At 39.9% G+C, this 22,875-nt stretch overlaps 2 protein-coding genes across 2 annotated transcripts; one reads left to right on the top strand and one right to left on the bottom strand.

The window, feature by feature from the left end:
• The first annotated feature begins 891 nt into the window (after positions 1-891).
• Positions 892-1,975, top strand: LOC138889413 (uncharacterized). Its single transcript, XM_070172719.1, has 3 exons — positions 892-1,149; positions 1,231-1,364; positions 1,879-1,975. The coding sequence occupies exons 1-3, from the start codon at positions 892-894 to the stop codon at positions 1,973-1,975; spliced, it is 489 nt and encodes a 162-aa protein (XP_070028820.1).
• An 8,871-nt stretch (positions 1,976-10,846) lies between these two features.
• On the bottom strand, positions 10,847-11,242 carry LOC138889412 (uncharacterized mitochondrial protein AtMg00810-like). Its single transcript, XM_070172718.1, has one exon. The coding sequence runs from the start codon at positions 11,240-11,242 to the stop codon at positions 10,847-10,849; it is 396 nt and encodes a 131-aa protein (XP_070028819.1).
• Between the last annotated feature and the right edge of the window lie 11,633 nt (positions 11,243-22,875).

Below are 22,875 nucleotides of genomic sequence, written 5' to 3'. Positions count from 1 at the left end.
TCGAGGAATAGAATTTGATCCGTCAAAGGTCAAAGCTATCCAAGAATTGTCGCCGCCAAAGAACAAGAAGGACGTGATGAGTTTCCTGGGGAGACTAAACTATATCAGCCGGTTCATAGCTCAGTCCACGGTCATTTGTAAATTTACCTTTAAAATGTTGAAAAAGGACGTTGCCACCAAGTGGACTGATGATTGTCAGAAAGCTTTTGACATAATTAAGGAATACTTGTCAACGCCGCCGGTCTTGGTTCCGCCTGAGCCAGGAAGACCCCTATTGCTTTACCTTGCGGTATTGGAAGGAGCATTTGGTTGTGTTCTGGGACAACATGATGAAACAGGGAGAAAGGATCAAGCCATCTACTATCTCAGTAAGAAGTTCACATTATACGAGGCCCGGTATTCTCTTTTAGAACGCACTTGTTGTGCTCTGACTTGGGTCGCGCAGAAGTTGAGGCATTACTTCTGTGCTTACACTACTTATCTTATATCCAGAATGGACCCTTTGAAGTACATCTTCCAGAAACTCATGCCCACTGGCAAGCTCGCCAAGTTGCAAATCCTGCTAAGTGAATTCGACATTGTTTATGTGATCCAGAAAGCAATCAAAGGGAAAGCCTTGGCGGATTATCTCGCCGAGAACCCCGTGGACGGAGAATACGAGCCCATAAAAATGTATTTTCCTGATGAAGAGTTATCTTTCATAGGAGAAGATATTGCGAAATCCTATGATGGTTGGAGGTTGTTTTCGACTGAGCTGCAAATTTCAAAGGAGTTGGCATAGGAGCAGTCCTAGTATCAGAAACCGGCCAGCACTACCCGGTATCCGCCAAGCTTAGGTTCCCTTGCACCAATAATATGGCCGAATATGAAGCCTTCATCTTGGGGCTCAAAATGGCCATTGACATGAACGTTCAAGAGTTGCTAGTGATCGGGGATTCAGACATGCTCATATATCTGGTTCAAGAAGAGTCGGAAACGAAGAACTCTAAGATACTTCCCTGCATGCATCACATACAGGAGTTGAGGAAAAGGTTCACAAAGACAGAATTTCAGCACGTCCCCAGAGTCCAGAACGAGTTTGCTAATGCATTAGCCACTTTATCGTCCATGATCCAGCATCCAAATACAAATTTCATTGATCCCATCCAAGTAAAGATTCATGATCAGCCAGCTTATTGCGCCCACGTTGATAAAGAAACAGATGGAAAACCATGGTTCCATGACATCAAGGAGTACTTGACAACGGGGGAATATCCAGAACTTGCCAACGCTACTCAGAAGCGTACACTTCATAGGTTATCCAACAACTTCTTTCGCAGTGGAGGAATCCTGTATATGAGGACTCCCGATTTGGGTTTACTAAGGTATGTCAAAGCAAAAGAAGCATCCAGGCTAATTGGACGAAGTGCATGCAGGGACCGGCGGGTCGCACATGAATGGTTTTCTTAGCAAAGAAGATACTCCGAGCAGGGTATTTTTGGATGACTATGGATATAGACTATATCCGGTATGTTCGCAAATGCCATCACTGTCAGATACATGCAGATATGATAAAGGTGCCTCCAAACGAGCTTACTACAACAAGCTCACCATTGTCATTCGCCGCTTGGGGAATGGATGTTATCGGACCTATCGAGCCTGCCGCATCAATTGGGCATAGGTTCATCTTAGTGGCAATCGATTATTTTACCAAATGGGTCGAAGCAGCATCATACAAGGCGGTCACTAAGAAGGTTGTGGCAGATTTCTTCCACGACCGCATTGTTTGTCGGTTCGGAATTCTGGAATCAATCATCACCGATAATGGTTCCAATCTCAATAGCGACATGATGAAATCAATGTGTGAAACATTGAAGATCAAACACAAGAACTCTACAGCCTACAGGCCTCAGATGAATGGAGTTGTGGAGGCAGCCAGCAAGAATATCAAGAAGATACTAATGAAGATGGTCGAAAGGAACAAACAATGGCATGAGAAATTATCATTCGCCTTGTTGGGATACCGCACCACAGTCCGCACATCGACCGGAGCAACTCCCTACATGCTGGTTTATGGTACAGAGGCGGTCATCCCCGCCGAGGTAGAAATTCCCTCCTTAAGGATCATACAAGAAGCAGAGTTGGATGATGCAGAATGGGTAAAAGGTCGCTACGAGCAGTTAGCCCTTATAGATGGGAAAAGGATGAATGCAGTTTGTCATGGTCAGTTGTATCAGAACAGAATGTCCAGAGCCTTCAACAAAAGAGTTAAGCCAAGGAAGTTTACACCGGGGCAGCTGGTGTTGAAGAAAATATTCCCACATCAAGATGAATCCAAGGGGAATTTCTCTCCCAATCGGCAGGGTCCGTACATGGTTCACCGGGTTCTAACTGGAGGAGCCCTTATTCTTGAAGAAATAGAGGAGAAGTCTGGCCAAAGCCGATCAATTCAAATGCAGTAAAACGATATTATGTGTAACCACTTATGATTCCCTCTATGATGTAATTTGAACTACGCCTGACCTAATTCCCGTTTAAGAGGGGATACGTAGGCAACCCTATGGGTTCGGTCAGAATTTAATAAAAAATCCATTTTCCCCGCTATTGGAACTGGGGAAGAATTTTGAGGAGGACCCTTAAAATTCCGAAGTTGATTTTAGTCCATGCATCGCCAGAAGTGCCAGCCCAGTACACTGGGGCAGAATTTTGAGGAGGACACTCAAAATTCCGAAGATGATTTTTTTAGTCATTCAGCACAACCGTCAGAAATGTCCGCTCAGCAAACGAGGGCAGAATTTTGAGGAGGAACCTCAAAATTCCAAAGAAAAAGAGGTTGCAATGTCTTGAACCACGTCGCAGTCGTTGGTTCATCTAAAGAAAACAATTTTTGATTATATACTTACGTTATATTTACTAAATCATGCATAACTATTATCTGAATTGCTGTCGTTTAGCGATGCTACCCCATTGACACACAACGTCAAGAGCCCGTGGAAGACGAACTAACCTTTTCCCCTTACAGAACTCACGTTTTTTCTTTGGATACAGGCACTCGACTTGTAGTATCGTTAAGTATATTTATGTACGCATACTTTCCCAAGAATGCAACTTCTTAGAATCATCACTTGCCTGCAATTGCTATCCGTACACAATCTCCCCGGCAGTCATATTGTCGTAATCGGCTATCAGCTAAGAGATCTTACTACTAATTGTCCTTTTATATTCTTGCACTGCATAAGGCTACTTATCTGCCTTTCGAGACTAAGCCCTGTCTCCATCTGCATTTTACATAAGGCTACTTTTCTGCCTTCCGAGGTTAAGCTCTACCTCCATCATCATCTGCATAAGTCTACTCTTCTGCCTTTCGAGACTAAGCCCTATCTCTATCTGCATTTTGCATAAGGCTACTTTTCTGCCTTCCGAGGTTAAGCTCTACCTCCATCATCATCTGTATAAGGCTACTTATCTGCCTTTCGAGACTAAGCCTTATCTCCATTTTTATAAGGCTACTCTATCTGCCATTCGAGACTACGCATTGTCTTTATCCTGCATGGCTGATATATCGCCTCTTTACTTTTCTCGCACGGCTGCAACATCGCTATCTTCATTTAAATTCTGTACCGGCTGAAAGATCACCACCTTTTTGCATTTCATGGGCTGAAAGATCACCAACCTATTCAAAGGCATCATAGTTCGGAGGCACCATCTACATGGCCCGAGAAAATCATTTCATGGACTTCGAATTTTTATTTATGCTATTCATATCCCGGGACGTCATGGTCCAAGGACGTCATCCTAACCGTCCAAAGACAGCATTCATGGTCCAATGGGAACTTGCATCACGTTTAAATTTATGTACAACCTATGCTGTATTGCCCACTTGCAGGTACACCGGCTAGCAAACGGCCATCTCAGTAGTAGCGATCACGCTCCGGTTCTCTCAGCCTATCAGACTTCAACTATCCTTCTCAACTGAGGCATCGAGTCCGTTCCTTTCAATAACTCTATAGGCATATTTCACCGATGGATCCTGAACTACATATGGCCTGATTCTTGTAAGACCAGGGATATGTAGGCAGCTCAAGAGCCAGAGCTCGGTTAGAATTCTTTGCAAATCGTCTCTTTCGGTCAAAATTGGCCATCATATCTTTACCCGACAACTTTTTCATCCTTCCCGGGTAAAGGGGGGCAGCTGTTGATATCCAATTTTTCCCTATATATTTCTTTTACATGCAAATACTTTCAAATATCATATACATACATATATAAGTATGCCCAAGTGTTTTAGTATTTTTCCAATTTTTTAAAAGATTTTTAAATTGATTTATTGCTCAATAATTATTCCCAAAATTATCACTTTGGTGAATAACTTATTTTATTCTCATATTTATACCAAAATATAGGTAGGTTACTTTTCATATATTTTTACAAATTAATTTGGTATTTTAAAAGCTAAATTGCATATAATTGCAATTTTAGCCTGCTTTAAGATTTAATAGCATTTTATAATTATGAAACTGGTTCCAATATTTTTAAATTAATATTTATATACTATTAACGGATCCAGTGCTTTTAATTTGCTTTCAAAATCATTTTTTACTATTTTTATAAAATAAAAAGGGAAAACTGGCTATTTAAATTTTGGCCTCAGTTCGTTTCAATTGTAGCCCGATTACATTTCGTTTTTAGCCTAAAATTTACCCAATTTCAAACTCAAATTCGGACCAGCCCAATTCCTTTTGACCCAACCCCTAACCCAACTCAAACGACCCAACCTGGTTCCCCATCTACCTTCTTAAATCTAGGTCGTTGATCATTCGGATCAACGGCCACTATTCGCCCTACCATAATTAAACACAGTTGACTACCCTAATCCCTCATTCTCACCTGGCCCGCCGCCTTTGAATCCCAAACCCTCTCAAATCCTCTTAAAAACTCTCCGAAACCCTAGCCTCCTCCTACCCCCTTTTCAACCACCGGTCACCAGAATCCATGGCTTCTCAGGCCATGGATAGTTGGTACTCACCTATCTTCACCAGTAAGCCAGGGTTGTTCGAAGCTTCGAGGCCTGACCTCGACGATTCCCTCTTCGATCTTCTCAGACCTTTGATTTCATGGATCCTCCGGCCATGCTCCGGTATATTCAAGACTCAAGAGCCTGATTCTTGACCTCTCCGACTCAAGATCGGACCTGTTTCCAAGCCTTTCTCATTTTTAGGGTTTTATAGAAACCCTAAGCTATTCAAGGTCCTTTCACCGTTATTTGCTTAGATCTATACTGTATCTATGCTTTTCTTTCCATCTAAAGTGTTTTCCCCAAAAGTTTCTTTTCAAAATCGTTTCTCTTCGATTTTAAGGTTTCTGAAATGATTTTTTGGGAAAAATCTTTCTGATTTTTCTTCTTCTTTACTTTATGCGTGTTTGTCCTTACCCTGCTGGTGTGATTACTCTTTATTACGCATGTACTGTCTTCTACCTTTTCTTTTCTGCTATGCATGTAAATCCCTTCTTAGTTTTCTTTACTCTTTTAGTATGTGTATTTACCGTTAAGTTACTTGATCTTGTTTACTGGACTCTGTTCATGTTCTTACATGCTTCATCTACTTGTGTTCATGTTTGTATTATCTCCTTCTTCTGAACTGGTTTAGCTTCCGAGTTTTCTCAAATATGTTCTTCATAATTTTTCTTCCTTTGTCATTCAAACATGCTATCATATCTGTTTTGTTGAGACTCTAAAACAAATGACTTGCTTTCTCACTTCCATGTCTGATTCAATTTTGAAACCCTAGGATTTGGGGGGTTTCCTTTGACAATTTTGATTTTTGTGTTCGAGTTAAGGCTCCACTTTGGGACCCTAAACTCTCAGACTCACTATGAGTCTGCAAATTGAACCTGTATCTTTTTACTTATGATTCTGAACTTCTCTTCGATTAAACTCTCTTCTAAATAATTTGACAGCCTCTTCTTGATTCACATATTTGTGTGCTTTATATATGATAACTCTTCTTTCAAAAGGTTTGGCCAACTACTAATTGATTCTGAATTACTTTAATGGTGTTTACTTGATTGTTACTGATTTTCCCTAATTGAACCTTTCTTTACCCTTTTTCTGACTTGGTTCATTCGAACAAAGCTTGCAGCTTTGATTTTACTGGTTGTTTGATTGAATCCCTTTCCTTATTTTTCACAAACCATGTACCATTGGACTTTTGCCTTAAATAAACCGTGTGTATTTACCCTTATTATGTTACTTTGGAAAAGGTTTTAATCAAATTCTTTCCTTAATTGTCTTATGCCCGTTCGAAATCAGAATCCCTTAACCAAAAGGAGACTTTATGTGATTGATTGCAAACTATTTCCTTACCTTTTCTTACTTAGTTTCTGCACTATAAAAGGGGACTACCCTTCTGCACTTGAACACACTTTGAATTGCATACTATTACACACACACTCTCAATTACAATACTCTTTCAATTCTCTACTCTCTTTTGAGATCTTTTGTACTGCTTGCTTGCAATTTGGCTTACAAGACTTCTACTTTCACTTATTTGTTTCCCTGAAACTGGTATGTCCTAATTTTGATTCCAGCATCATCCCTATGTGTTTACTTTATAGTTGCTACAGTCTTGGCTACTTTCCTGTTCATGTTCTGTATTGAATATGCTACACTCTCTTTGCATCTGTTGTTTGTTGTGAATTCTCCATACCCCTACTCCCTTCTATGTGTTTGAGTTAAGGTTTATGGCCCGGCAGTATCCAAGTTGTTGCTCAGGTCTGAACCTGATCCTCAATGGATCTTAACTCCCAAAATATGGCCTAGTAGACTGGTTAGGGTGTGCCAACACTCCTTATTGTTAGGTATGACCACCAGTTTATGCTGGACTTCCCCTAATTCCCCTCTATTCCACTTGCACTTACTCCTAGCCTCTAAGTTCTGCCCCCCCCCCTCCTGTGAGCCTTGCCTTGGGACTTTGAGTTCCCTCTGAGCTTGGACATTTGAGGGCTGGCCCTTCCACACTGAATTATAATCTAATTTTGCAATGATATTTGGGGGTGTAAGCATTGCCTGGAGTTATTGAAGCTCCTTGGAACTTTGACACATCCCAAATAAGAGAAAGGCTTTGGAAATCTGATCTTTGGAAGTTGGTTTATTTCATATTTCAGACCTGGGGTCTGAATTAGGCTCTCCTTTGTTGGAATATTTAATTTTTGATTTATTTTTTATCTTTTTCTTATTCATTCTGGTCTGTAATAATCTTGTAATAAACTGTTGGGGTGTTCGTGAAAAAGGGAGGGTCAGTCCTGCATGCAAAAGGGTAGATACCATGTTCATAGGGAATTACTATATTTCTGAAATTTTGCATCTCATGTAGATACCTTGTTCATAGGGAATTACTATACTTCTGAAATTCTGCATCTCATGTAGATACCATGTTCATAAGGAATTCCTATACTTCTGAAATTTTGCATTTCATGTAGATACCATGTTCATAGGATTTTCTGCACTTCATATAGATACCATGTCTATAAGTCATTTTTGAAATTCTGCATATCATATAGGTAATATGCCTATAGGACTTCCTGCATTTTGCATATGCATTTGTCACTAGGCAAACCTGTTTATAAGATTTAAATAACTAACTGCATATAGATGACCTGCCTATAGGATTTCTGCATGGCAATAACAGCGCTTAAAATCAGTAACGCCTAGAAATCATGCCTATAAGAGCTGTCAACCAAACCTCAATCGTCAACTCGCATATAAGCCAAATATTAGTAGCAATAATGTTTAATGCCTGTAGATCTTGTGTCCCTGTAATTGACAATTCTTTTTTCTGCAATCAGTTTACTTATTTATTTTTGAAGCTAATAGATATCATGCATATAGGTTCTGTTTCACACCTAGGCAAGCTTTAGGGTAAAAACTATAATTGCATCAGTCTTTGATAATTACAACCAGCAGGCAGGCCTAATTCGGACTTCTTATCTGAAAATATGTGATAAATCAGCCTGCCTAAATGTCTAAGTTTAATTCAGACCTAATCAGTACGTGTAAGACATGCTAAACTATATGATTTTCTCTGATTTAAGGAGGTTTATTTGAGCCATATCTGCTTACTTACTTACCCAATACTTGTTGTATATGTTTTGAATGTCGCCTTAGAATTTTATCCTCTTTAAAAAAAAACTGCAAAAGCCCCAGCTCCCTCCCCTTTAGGATTAGTAGTCCCATATGCCTCCGGGACTGATAGGATTGGGTCGGGTAATAGCATGCAATAAGTAACAATACTATTCCGCGCTTTAATACCTTAACGGGGTGGGAAGGGTAGATATGGAGATGATGACCGGTGCACTAATATCACGTGCGACCCCTCTTTTTTGAGGAGTGATTGCTGGGTATTGCATTGAAGTGATCCATATTAATCGTAAACCTAGGACCCCCTCCCCTTATTTGCTTTCATCTCTTCTCGTGAAACCATTCAAATCTTTTTTTTTCATAAATTTCTGTCCTCTCTACTTACCTTTAAAAGTTTTCAACCTAATTGCAATGTTGTATGCAAGTCCTTATTTGAGCCTTGATTGTTTACTTGTAAAGTCATAATTGTAACATGGTCGGGACCACACTAGTGGATCTTGAGGGGTGCCTAACACCTTCCTCTCGAGATAATTTTTAGCCCTTACCCGAACTCTGGTTTTCCAACTCAAACCCTTCTCAAAGTGTCCTAATGCACTATAATCATTAGTTGGCAACTCTCCAATTCCAAAAAAACCATTTCTCGAAAGGGAATAGAGTTGTCCTCCCAATGTCGTATACCCGATTTTGACCCATAGAAAAAGGGGACGTCGACATGCCTCACCTCAATATAGCACTACGATATGCAAATCTGGGGTTTCAAACCCTCAGAACATCATTTACAATCATTACTCACCTCGAACCGGTCAAATCTCTAGCTTGCGACGCCTTTGCCCCTCGAATCGGCCTCCACTCGCGTCGAATCTATCAAAAATAAGAATGAGGATGTCAAAATATGCTAAGGGAACAAAGTGCAAAAAAAAAAATCAAAATACGACACAAATCCCGAAATTACCAAAACCCGACCCCCGGGCCCACATCTCGGAATTCGATAATTTTACATCAAAAGATTCCTTATCTACCCATGAGTTCATACATATCAAAAGTCATCCAATCCGACCCCAAATGGTCCTTCAAATCCCTAATTAAAGGTATAAGTTTCCAAACCCTAGTTTTCCCAATTTTCCACCCTTAATTTCCATAATTTCTAGATCTAATATATGAAATAATAGCATGGGAACGAGTTTTAGGTCCAAATTCCTTACCTCAATGAACTTCCCTTGAAATCTCCCTTTCAAATCGTTCAAAAAGCTCCCAAGACGAGATAAAAATGGCGAAATTAGCTTAAAATTCACGAAGACCACATTTAAGACTTTCTTCTCAGAACTTTTTGCATCTGTGGCCCAATACCCGCTTTTGCGGTATCGCATTTGCGGTTATTTCTCCGCTTCTGCAAAAATCACTTAACTCACTATTTTTCGCATCTCCGATCCCTCATCCGCATCGGCGACATTGCAGATGCGGTCCATCTCACCGCTTCTGCGGTCCCTGAATCCATTAGCACTTTCCACTTTTGCGACCTCCCTCATCGCACTTGCGGTATCGCACCAGAAGCAGCAAATTCAACAGCTGCAACAAAATTTCAACTTCCCCGTTAACTATCCGAAATCACACCGAGGCCCCCAGGACCTCAACCAAAAGCAAAAATATATCCCAATACCTTATTCAAACTTGTTCCAATCATCAAAATACCTCAAACAACATCAAATCTCCCAAAACACGTCGGATTCAAGACATACTTTCTAAAAATCTCCCGGATTCTGTTTTTGATCAAAAACCCAACCAAACCACGTCCGAATGACCTGAAATTTTGCACACACATCTCAAATGACACAACGGAACTACTACAACTCTCTCAATTCCATTCTGACCCCTATATCAAAATCTTGCCTACCAACCGGAAATCTCCAAAATATCAATTTCGCCAATTCAAGCCTAAATCTACTACGAACCTCCAAAATTTATTCCGATCACTTTCCTAAGTCAAAAATCACCTCCCAAAGCTAACCGAACCATTGTAACTCACATCCAAGCCATCTACACATGATTCAACATCCAGTTGACTTTTCCAACTTAAACTCACTCTAAAGAGACTAAGTGTCTCAAACCTTGCCAAATCCTTTCCGAACTCTATCCGACCAACCCGATACCACATAACACGGATAAAAAAAGCATAACGAAGTAGAAATAAAGAAAACAAAGTGGTAACGCATGAGATGACTGGCCGGGTCGTCACACTAACTATAGTTTAATAGTTCCACTGCTTTTAACACTTCCCCTCAAACTGAAGGCTTGAAGAGGTTCTTCAGTCCAAGCTTGTACAGTAGGTAGTCATGCTAGGTCTTTCCCATTATCTTTGTGAGCAAGTTTGCTAGCCGTTCCTTGGTGGACACATTCTTAGTTTTCATTATCCCTTGCCATATTCTTTCTCGAACAAAATGACAGTCTATATCAATATGTGTGGTTCTTCATGCAAGATGGGGTTAGCTATTATTTGAATTGCAACTTTTCTATCACACATAAGCTTAACTAGTGAGTGTAGCTAAATTCCAAGGTCCTTGAACAAACCAATTAGCCAAACTATCTCAGTAGTGCATAATGCCATACTTCTAAACTCAGCATCTGCAGAGCTTCTGGGCACAGTCTCCAATTTATTTGATTTTCATAAGATCAATGCATCACCAAACTTAACTACATAAGCTGTGACTGACCTCCTAGTTTGTAAGCAGGAACCTAGTCAAAGTCATAGTATGTAGACAACTGATTAGCATTATGTGCTGGCATAAAGAGCCATAGCCTAGGAGCCCCTTTAATGTACTTTACCACTCTCAAGGCTGCTTCCATGTGAGACACCTTGGGATTGTGCATGTACTGACTCAAGACTTGAACCACAAAAGCTAGGTCTGGTCTAGTCATAGTCAGGTAAAGTAGTCTCCCTACAAGCCTTTGATAAATGCCTGGATCCTTGAGTGTTGCATTTGTAGCTTTTGAGCTTCCTACACTTGCTACAACCTTGTCATACTCCTCAGAATTTAGCTTATGATTCAGCTCAAGGGGTGTTCCTGCAGGCTTAGCTCCCCCTAGCCCTGACTTAGAGATGAGTTCCAAAGCATAATTTCTTTGAGACATGGCTATACTTTTTTTGATCTAGAAAATTCAATGCCCAGAAAGAACTTCAGATCACCTAGATCTTTCATCTTAAAATTTCTCTGCAGATATAATTTTTGTCTGGTTCAGCAGTACTACATTGTTGCTTGAGATTAGTAGATCATCCAAATAAACCAACACCATAACTGCCCTTGTGTTTGGTGAACAGAGAGTAGTCAAAGGGGCTTTGCTAAAATCCCATGTGCAGTAAAGCCTCAGTTAGTTTCTTGTTCCATTGCCTATACAGGGCCTCGTATACTTTCAAGACCTTGAGAGACTCCCCCTATCTAGCAAACCCATCAGGAATCTGCATGTACACTTCTTCTAGGAGATCACCATCGAGAAAAGAATTGTGCACATCCATGTAATAAATGACCCACTGTTTAGCTGCTTCTAAGGCAATAATGGTCCTGACTATTACTATCTTGGCAACAGGAGAAAAAGTTTTAGTATAGTCAAGTCCCTCTTCTTAGCTATAGTCTTTGGCTTCCAGTCTGGCCTTGTACCTCTCAACTTCTCTTATAGCCTTGAACTTTATCTTGAAAATTCATTTGTACCTAATATGTGTTTTACCTGTAGGAAGGTCCACAATACTCCATGTGTGGTTCTATTCTAGGGCAGCTATTTCAAGTTTCATAACTTTAATCCACTTGGGGTTTGTAGATACTTCTATGAAGAATTTTGGTTATGTGAGAGAAGAGTAGGATGAGAGCATGTATATGAGCTGGTTTGAGAGTTCCATAGGACACACATAAGGAGATAGGGTATTTACAGGTATGAGATGTGACTGGTTGTGTCACATAATCTTGTAGCTATAATGGTTCTTTGCTAGGTCTTGATGATCTTGTAAGGTTCATAGAAGGAGGCTGTAAAGACTCTAGAACACAAGGCTCAACAGAAGAAGAGTAGCCTAAAGAAGCAGGTTCCTCTGAATGATGGGGAATATGTGGTGCATCAATTGGGAATGTGTCCATAGTTGGACTTTGAGATGAGGCAGGAGAGAAAGAATGATCATAAGGCTCTGGGAAAGACTACATTTATGTGGTAGAAGGTAGCAGGTCTAAAATCGGAAATATGGGAGTGCCAGTGGTTTGTAGATGCTTAAAAGGAAAATATGTTCTTTAAATACCACATTTCTATTCATAATAAAAGTTTTTGAGTGTAGATCATAGACCTTGTAGCACTTCTAAGTTGAAGAATAGCCCAGAAATTCTCCAGGTAATGCTCTTTAACCAAACATGTACAGTTCCTTGGGTAAGGTTGCATAGCACAAACAACCAAACACTCTAAGGTGTGAGAGTGATGGAGCATGCAAATAAAGCATCTTAAAAGGACATTTTCTACCAGTGACTCTTGAGGGAATTCTGTTGATCAAGTAAACAACCGTAGATACACACTCTCCCCACAATTTCAAAGGAATAGCATCCTAGAATCTCAGAGCTCTAGCCATCTCTAAGATTGTCCTGTGTCTCCTCTCAGCAACTCTATTCTGCAGAGGTGTGCAATTGTAGGTACTTTGATGAATAATGCCCATGGATCACAATAGATTGTATACTTAATAATTGAAGAATTCACTACCATGATAAGTTCTAAGAGTCTTAACTGATGCAGTGAACACATTCTTCATGTTTGTTAGGAAATCTTTCAGAATAACCATTATATCAGACTTAGAGACAAGTAAGAAAATCAAGGTAATCCTAGAATAGTCATCCACAATAGTAACAAAGAACCTTTTACAGTCATATGTTGGTACACTATAGGGCCCCATACATCACAATATAACAGTTCAAAACAATATTAGAAGTAGTAGTACTCAGTTTATCAGGTAACTTTGTTTTCTTCACTAGAGGACATACAGTGCAGTGAGTGTGATTGTCCTTCAGGTTACTCAGTGATGTATACTTATTGATTACATCTATAGGTGCATGACCTAGATTTCTATTCCAGATTACACTAGAATAAAAGTATTCATTAGCCATACAAGAAAGCTTATTCCCATACATAGTAGATTTATGTACATATTTCACCTCAGATACTTGTTGACGAGTTTTATTCCTTAGTTGAGTTGGGTCATGATTTAGTATACCACTTATTAATGACATACCTTGTAAAATGTACAGTACCTGATCCTCCTTACCAATCCCATTCACATGACCACTGTAAATATCCTGGAAGATACAAAAGTCAAGAAAAAATGCTACAACACATTGCAACTCCTTGGTCAGTTTAGACGCAGACAATATACTGTATTTAAACTCTTGTATGTACATCACACTACTGATATCCTGATAGTTAAACGCACTTTATTTTCCTACATGTGAAATAGAGGAAAGATTTCCTGTAGGCAAGTGAACATTACTTCCCTTTTGAGGTGGAACTAACTGATAGGAACTTAGCTCCTCTAATGGGGATGTCATATGGTTTGAAGCTCCAAAATCTATTATTCAATTGTGGTTAAAATGATTGGATAATAGAGCCATCAGTTTACCTACAGTTGTAGCTCTGGCAGAAAGACCTTCATGTGATCCCTTGTTCAATAGCTGAACTATCTGTTGATATTGCTCCTGAGTAAAGAAAGGATTGGTGCTTGTTGTTGAGTCTGAAATCCAGTTGGTGAAGTCATCATCTGTATTTGCTGAGGCACATGCTGAAATCCAGGTGATAAAGGCACTTGCATATGTTGTTGTCCACATGTTATTCCTTCTCCACTGCCCTGTAATCCTCCAAATTGCATATGAGTATTTTGCATAGTAGGGTTGTAGTTAGGAGCAGTGTTGTCATGATTGGCATATGCTCCAGAGTTGCCCCCTTTCTTCTTTGTCTTGAAATTAGACTTAAAGTCTTGATGATATCCTATTAACTAGAAACAATTTTCCTTGGTATGACCTTTGTAGTTGTAAAACTCAAATAACATTGTCTTATTCTGAGCTCTGAACTATCCATTCCCTAGGGTTGGATTTTTGTTGCCATACAGAGCAGTGCTATCAAAAACCTCTATCATTTGCTCCATTTGAGTGACGTTTTCCAAATTCCTTTGGATTTCAACATCTATAAGAAGAAAATATGCCTTGTTAATACTAGGCACTGGTGTCATCATCATGATTTAGCTTCAAACTTGAAAGTAAGTATCATTCAGTCCTATGAGAAACTGAAGTAAACTATGATGCTCAAAATGCTCAACATATTTCTTTGACTCTCGAAAGGGACAACCAGGATAGGGCATCAAATTCATCTTATAGATCCCTTAGTTTAGAGAAGTAATCAGCCACATTCATTGTTCCTTGTGTTAGTGTATGAATCTCTCTATGCAGGTATAGAACCCTAGATCCATTTACTTTATCAAACCTCTCCTTCTGATCTTCCCACAACTTATGAGCATTATAGGCATACACTATACTACTTAACAGCCCTGGGCGCACAATATTCATAATCCAAGAGAGTATTACAACATTTACCTTTTCCTATTGCTCATGAAATTCAGGTTCAAACTTACATTTTGGATATCAACCATTCATAAAACCTAGTTTGCTTTTACCTAATAGACCCATTCTTATAGTTCGACTCCACAAAGCATAATAGAAATGAGCGAGCTACCTAGTGTATCAGTCGGTGGAAGGAAGAGAGGATGATTATGATCAATTGTGGGGAAAACAACAGGTGCTACTGGTGCATTCACATGTCGTGATGTGCTCTCGTTAGTTTTGTCTCCAATATCCATTGATGAAACTTTTTCAGTTGATTAAATTGCAAACACTAGCTCAGGGGTGTTGTTACTTTCAGACACTTCAGAATCTTAACTGAATCGCAGTAACACACATACACACAATTGAGCAAGGAATTAGATTGAGATCATCATCAGGAGTTCTGATACCATGTAAGATTCCATGGGTATGGATGCTCTTAGCTGAAAGCGTGACTTGGAGGTGAAGCTAAGAAGGAACCCAGAGAACGCAGAGTTACTGTTTTATTGAGGAAGAGAAGGAAATGAATAGTGTTTACAAAGAAGTATCTACAGTGTATTTATACTACTAATTAACTACTAACTTCCTAACAACCTTTCTAGCTAATCTAACTAATAAGATTAGCTAACTCTACTCTTAACCACCTAAGCTAACTATAGTTTAATAGTTTCACTTCTTTTAACATACCATTATCAAGTTATGTTATACAAAGAAAAAGGGGAGAGGGAGTTTGGCATTTCCGAAATGTAATAGAACAACATGGCCCATTTTTTCTCAATGATCATTACTTTGATATGAAGGTAGCTCAAACTATTGTAACTCCATGTAAAACAAGTAAATACAGATTAGATGCATAAATTGTTTGAAAGTTACTGTTGTTTTATTAATTCTTTGAAAACTATCTATAAAGCAATTAAGTAATACATGATATTGACTACAAATACTTTCACATGCATCATAAATGCCAAAATCATACTGCATACATAATACATGTTGAATCTCGTCTCAGTAAAAAATTTGCCTCTACAACTGGAATTTGCAATAGATAGGACTACTTATATGTTGAAATATGGAATATTCATGAAAAGGGTGGACAAGCAGTCAAGCATATTTGATATCATAATTGTTAGAACAATTAACTTTATGATAAACACATTAGAAGACATTAGAACAACAACCTTCCAAAGATTAACGCCAAAAATTCAATAGATCAGTTACAACCAGTCATCAATCAATATACTTAACCTTCTGAATCTCTTTTTTCTTGAAACGGCATTTCTCATACTAAAAGTTGTTTACCTGAACCGCGTCACTACTAAAATTTTATTATCAGTGGCGACTATTAAGGTCGCCCCAAAAGATATACTCTCATTGTCTCAATTTATGAAATACTTTTTGCTTTTCTAAATCTAGTTTGACTAATCATCGAAGCTAAATTGGATTAGATCAACTAAATAGTTTAAAACTAAAATTTAGATATCCATAAACTATACAAAAAGTACTTTAAGTTGTAGTTTTTCTCATTTCAATATGATAAAAAAATATTTTTAAAAATATTAAGAAGGTCACATAGTATGTGCATCTAAAAAACAGTCACATGAATTGAGTTGGAGGAAATAATTTTCTAAATCCTTATCTATTGGACGTCTGAAGGTGTTTCCACTAAATACATGATTTTGTGTGGTGTACAATCTATATCAGATTGTATCATGAAGGTATCAAATTGTGTAACTGTAAAGACCCGACCGGTCGTTTCGAGAGTTATATCCCCATTCCCACATTTCCTACTTCTTTTTGTGTTCTTTAGCTGCATTTTAGTCTTGTTGTGTTAGTTGGTTCGGGTTCGGAGTAACTTTGGACCGAGTTGATACACTTAGTCTCTTAGGAAAAAGTTTAAGTTGAAAAAGTTGACCGGATGTTGACTTATATGTAAACGACCTCGGATTTAAATTTTGATGGTTCGTTTAGCTCTGTTAGGTGATTTTGGATTTGGGAGAATGTTCGGAATATGATTTGGAGGCCCAAGGTAGAATTAGGCTTGAATAGGCTAAAGTTGGAATTTTGGCGATTTTGATCGGTAGTGAAAATCTCGATATCAGGGTCGCAATGGAATTCTGGAACTTTGGAATAGGTTTGTGGTGTCATTTTTGACTTGTGTGCAAAATTTGAGGGTGTTCGGACGTGGTTTAGCGGGTTTCAATATCGTTTGTGGAATTCGGAAGTTTAGAAGTACTTATGCTTGAATCTGAGTGTAATTTGTTGTTTTGATATTGTTTTGGGTGATTTGAAGGTTCGACTAAGTTTGTATGATATTATGGGATATGTTGGTATTTTCGGTTGAGGTCCCGAGGGCCTTGGGTTGATTTCCGGTGATTAGCGAAACAAGTTTAGAAATTAGAGGAGTTGCTAAAGTTGGAACTCAGCTGTCATAACCACACCTGCGGAGTAGGAGCTGTAGATGCGAGCCTGCAGATGTGGAGAAGGAGCCGCAAAAGCGGCAAAGTTTGAGCTGGGAAGAGGATGCAGGTGCAATGGCATTCCCGCACCTGCGGAGGTCGCAGAAGCGGACCCAAGAACGCAGGTGCGCGGCGAGATCGCAGAAGCGTGATGGATTTCGCACATGTGTAAGCGGAGATGTGGTCTTGAGGTCGAAGGAGTGAGGTCATGATTTTAAAGTGAAATTTGTACCTACGATGGATTTTTCGCAGGTGCGGCATCACAGAAGTGACATATGGACCGCAAGTGCGGTATAGCTGGGAAGAAACATATAAAAATGAGACTGAGATTTTTCATCATTTTCACAATTTGGAACTCGGACTTTGGAGCTTTTGAGGTAGTTTTTGAAAGGGGATTAAAGGATTTTCACTAAGGCAAGTCCCATGAGCCTAAGTACCCTTAGCTATGGTATTTTCCCATTGATTTCTCATCTAATTAGTGGGGTTTGAAGTGAAAATTGGGGGTTATGGCTTGGGATTTTGGAGAGTGAACTTTGGGGTATTAAGTGACCAAATAAGGTGGGATTTTGGTAAATTTGGTATGGTTAGACTCGTGAGTGAATGGGATTTCTAGTTCTATGACTTTTGTCGAATTTCAAGATGTGGGCCTGGGGCCGTGTTTGAGCCAATTTCGGGATTTGAGTCCAATTTAGTAGTTTGTCTTGTTGAATTTGTTCCTTGGCATATATTGATTGTATTGTTTAAATTTTGGCTAGATTCGGGACATTTAGAGGCCGATTTGAGAGGCAAGGGAATCGCAGAGTAGGATTTTGCTCAGATTGAGATAAGTAATAGTTATAAATCTAATCCTGAGGATATGAAACCCCGAACATTGTATCTTGTGACTGTTTTGGAAGTGATTCACATGCTAGATGACGGGCGTGTGGGCGTGTGGGCCTGCACTGAGGGGATTGTGACTTGGTTCGTCCCGTAGAACTGTAAAGTTGAACAACATGTTGTTAGTTATTTGCTGTCTATATGTTATGAATGATTGACTGTAAATCATGTTAGAAACCCTGTTTAGGCTATTTGTTAGCACTGTTAGGTGCCATAGGGGTTGCGTTACATGTTGAATTGCCTGTTAAATGCTATTTATACTCAGTCACAGTTTTTACTTGCATATCATATCTCAGTCTCTGTTATTCTATATGATACTTCATATTATTGTTGTTTGGGTTGAATTGCCTGATATCTAAGAGCCCGGGAGACTAGAGATATTGATGATTGAGTGAGGCTAAGGGCATGATTATGAGAATATTTATGGAATCGGGTTGCATGTCGCATCATATTTTACGGATTTATTATTGAGTGAAGTCGAGGTCCTGATTGATTTATTTCATAATTAGCTTGTTATAGTGCTTGGGATGAAGGAGTCCCTCCGTAGTCTACACACCCCCAGTGAGTGCAGGTACCTACTGCATGCAAGTGCCGAGTGCTGAGTGATTTTGAGGAATGAGTGACTGGGAGGAATAAGTGATTGTTAGGTTGGAGTATTTTGGAGGACTGAGAGATGATTGCCTAAGAGGCAGTATATAATTATATTATTGATACACACAGTTTCCTTAAATCCATATTTTGAAAACTGTTGAAATATATTCTTATCTGGTTTTACATGAACTTGCCTAAAACAAACTGATTTGACTTGTATTACTAAAACTTGGGAAGCAGGACTATTTTTTCTTTCTAAAATTATTGGAAATGAACAAAAACTGTGTAGCTAGTCACTATCTTTAGTTCCTTATTTATTATTGTTACTTACTGAGTTGGTGTACTCATGTTACTCCCTGTACTTTGTGTGCAGATCCAGGAGCTATTAAACGTGGAGGTTGTTGATAGTATTCGTAGGTGGTCATTGGAGATCGTGCGGTAGCTTCCGGCATTCGCAACCCTGCTTTCTTCTTCCCTATCTTTCCTTATTTTTCTGTATTTTGGATTCCAAACTATGTTAGTCTTATTGCTTTCGGATCGGTTATGTTAGATGCTTATGACTAGTGACACCCCGATGTCGGGCTTTATTTCTGCACTTATGTTTTAGGGTTCACCCCGTTTTATTGCAAAGTTTTCAATCATTTTAAAAGTCTTGATTTATTTCTTGTTATTGTTGAAAGCGTTTTGGTAATGTCGGTTGGCCTAGTATCTTCGATAGGCGCTATCACGACGGGTCGTGTTTTGGGTCATGACAAGTCATGAGCAGGATTAGTAGAGTCTTGCGGATCGGTACAGAGATGTCTGTTCTTTTCTTTGAGAGGCTGCAGAACCCTTAGAAAACTTCACATTCTTGAATTCTTATCGTGCGAATCCTTTGATACTGGTAACTAAACTTTTGTTACTCTATTCTCTCAAAGATGGTGAGGATACATTCAACCGGTTAGGGCAAGCAACCACCAGTACCACCAGTTGGGGTGGGGAGAGGCCGATGTCGCGGTAGAGGCCATGGTAGGGATAGAGGTGTAGCTCACACAGCAGCTAGGGCAACACCTGTAGATCCACCAGTTGGCCTAGTACATGATCAAGTCCTAGTTGTTGATGTACCAGCGGGACCAGATCAGGAACCAGCTGTGCCTTTTGTGATTCCAGGTCTTCGGGAGACCTTAGATCAAATTTTGACCGTGTGCACTGGTCTTGCTTAGGCGGTCTCTATTTCTACTACAACAGTCGATTCCCAAGCCGGGGAAGGCACTCAAACTCCCACCACCCACACACGCGAGCATGTTGTTCAGGTACTCCAGACACTAGGGGCACCACCAGCCAAGCCGGTTGCACCTGCTAAGGACTATGTTGTTCTAGTCATGCCTGAAGATGAGTATCATAGGTTGGAGAGGTTCTGTAGACTTCAACCTCCGACTTTCAGCGGTTTAGAGGGCGAGGATGTCTAGGGTTTCTTGGATAAATGTTAGATGATTCTCCGTACATCAGGTATTCTAGAGACCAGTGGGGTCTCTTTGGATAAATGTCTAGGTGGAGCTCAGTCAGATAGGGTTTGCCCAATAGGGGGATGCTAATCAGGTGGAGGTCAGGCCCGTTTTGATCCTCTTCCTGCCAGACCAGATGTCATTGCTTCAGACATGGTGATCACAGGTATTGTCTCAGTATGTCACCAAGATGACTCTATATTATTTGACCCTGGTTCCACCTATTCATATGTATCCTTGTATTTTGCTCATTATCTGGATGTGCCCCCTGAGTCTTTAGCTTCATCTGTTCATGTATAAACTCCGGTGGGTGACACTATTATTGTGGACCATGTGTATTGGTTGTGTGTAGTGACTATTAGGTATTGGAGACTAGAGTGGATCTTCAACTGCTTAGTATGGTTGATTTTGATATGATATTCGGTATGGATTGGCTGTCTCCCTATCATGCTATTTTAGATTGCCACGTTAACACTGTAACATTGGTGATGCTGGGGTTGCCTCGAATTGAGTGGCGAGGTTCATTAGATTATGTCCCCAGTGAAGTGATTTCATACTTGAAGGCCCAGTGGATGGTTAAGACCCCTAATATTGATTCAGTTCCAGTGATGTGCGATTTTTCGGATGTGTTTCATGTAGACCTGCCGGGCATGCCATCAGACAGGGATATTGACTTCGGTATTGATTTTGTACCGTGCACTTAGCCTATCTCTATTCCACCATACCATATGGCACTAGCTGAGGTGAATGAGTTGAAGGAGTAGCTTTAGGATCTCCTTGAGAAGGGGTTTATTAGGCCTACTGTGTCACCTTGGGGTGCACCTATTCTATTTGTGAAGAAGAAGGATGGAACTATAAGAATGTGCATTGATTATAGGTAGTTGAACAAAGTCACGATCAAGAACAAGTATCCCTTACTGCACACTGATGATCTATTCAACCAACTTCAGGGAGCAAGGGTGTTCTCCAAGATTGATCTCAGGTTAGGCTATCACCAGTTGATGATTAGGGACTCGACCATTCTTAAGACAACTTTCAGGACCTAATATAGTCATTATGTGTTCCTTGCGATGTCTTTTGGGCAGACCAATGCCACAACAGCATTCACTCATTTGATGAATAGTGCCACTACTAAAACTAAAAATTTAGTGACGGAAAAATTATGTAGCTAAATAGAAAAATGCATCGCTAATCTTATTTAGCGACGGATTAGCAACGAATTATTAAGAAATTCTGTTAGCTACGAGTGTTTTAGCAATATAGCAACGACGATGTTCGTAGCTAATTCCAATTTTTTTGTAGTGTGTGTTCGAGCCTTATCTCGACTCATTTGTTATTGTATTCATTAATGATATCTTGGTGCACTCTCATATCCAGGAGGAGCTACCCAGCATTTACAGATTGTGTTGCAGCGGTTGAGGGAAGAGAAGTTTTATGCCAAGTTCTCAAAGTGTGAGTTTTGGCTCAACTCAGTGAAATTATTAGGGCACGTGGTGTCCAATGAGGGTATTCGGGTTGATCCGAAGAAGATAGAGGCGGTCCAGAGTTGGCCCAAGTCGTCCTCAGCCATAGAGATTTGTAACTTTCTTGGTTTGGCGGGTTATTACCGTCGGTTCATGCAAGGTTTGTCTTCTATTGCATCGCCTTTGACCAAATTGACCCAAAAGGGTGCTCCTTTCAGGTGGTCGGACGAGTGTGAGGCAAGCTTCCAAAAGCTCAAGACTGCCTTGACCAAACCTCCAGTGTTAGTTCTGTCATTAGCTTCTTGTTCATATTCAGTATTTTTTGATTCTTATCTAATCGGTATTGGATGTGTTCTAATGTCGGAGGGTAGAGTGACTACTTATTCTTCACGTCAGTTGAAGCCCCATGAGAAGACCTACCAGTTCATGATTTGGAGATGGCTGCCATTATTCGCGCGTTGATAATTTGGAGGCATTGTCTCTATGGTGTGTCTTGTGAGTTGTACTGATCATCGTAGCCTCCAACACTTGTTCAAACAGAAGAATCTTAATTTGAGGTAGCCGAGGTGGTTGGAGCTTCTAAAGGACTATGATATTACCATTTTGTATCATCCGGGAAAGGCCAATGTAGTGGGGGATGCCTTGAGCAGGCAGGCAGTGAGTAGGGGCAGTCTTGCATTTGTTCCTATTGGGGAGAGACCTCTTGTGGTTGATGTTCAGTCTTTGGCCAACCATGTTGTGAGGTTGGATATTTCAGAGCCCAGTTAGTGTGTGATTTCTCGATCTTCCTTGTTTGATCGTATCAAAGAATGCCAATATGTTGATCCTCATTTGCTTGTCCTCAAGGACAAGGTTCTGTATGATGATGCTAGAGATGTGACTATTGGAGATGATAAGGTATTGAGGATGCAGGGCCGGATATGTGCGCCCAATATAGATGGGCTTCAGATGTTTATTCTAGAGGATACCCATAGTTCGCGGTATTACATCCATCCAGGTTCCGTGAAGATGTACCAGGATTTGAGACAACACTATTGGTGGAGGAGAATGAAGAAAGATATAGTTGGGTCTATAGCTCCGTATCTCAACTATCAGTAGGTCAAATATGAGCATTAGAGGCCGGGTGGCTTGCTTCAACATATAGAGATTCCCGAGTAAAAGTGGGAGCGGATCACCATGGATTTCGTAGTAGGGCTCCCACAGACTTCAAGGAAGTTCAATGCTATTTGGGTGATTGTAGATCGACTGACCAAATCTACGAACTTCATTTCTGTGAGTACAACA

Source organism: Nicotiana sylvestris, chromosome 4 (genome assembly GCF_000393655.2).
Source record: "Nicotiana sylvestris chromosome 4, ASM39365v2, whole genome shotgun sequence".
Classification (NCBI taxonomy): domain Eukaryota; kingdom Viridiplantae; phylum Streptophyta; class Magnoliopsida; order Solanales; family Solanaceae; genus Nicotiana; species Nicotiana sylvestris.
Note: the sequence above shows the minus strand (reverse complement) of the source record. Positions and strands in the feature narration are given on the sequence as shown.

Coding starts and splice junctions, on each gene's coding strand:
- LOC138889413 (XM_070172719.1), top strand. CDS start 892: ATGGCCATTGACATGAACGTTCAAGAGTTGCTAGTGATCGGGGATTCA. Junction 1,150..1,230: donor ATTTCATTGATCCCATCCAA/GTAAAGATTCAT, acceptor CATGACATCAAG/GAGTACTTGACAACGGGGGA. Junction 1,365..1,878: donor CCCGATTTGGGTTTACTAAG/GTATGTCAAAGC, acceptor AGAACTCTACAG/CCTACAGGCCTCAGATGAAT.
- LOC138889412 (XM_070172718.1), bottom strand. CDS start 11,242: ATGTCTCAAAGAAATTATGCTTTGGAACTCATCTCTAAGTCAGGGCTA.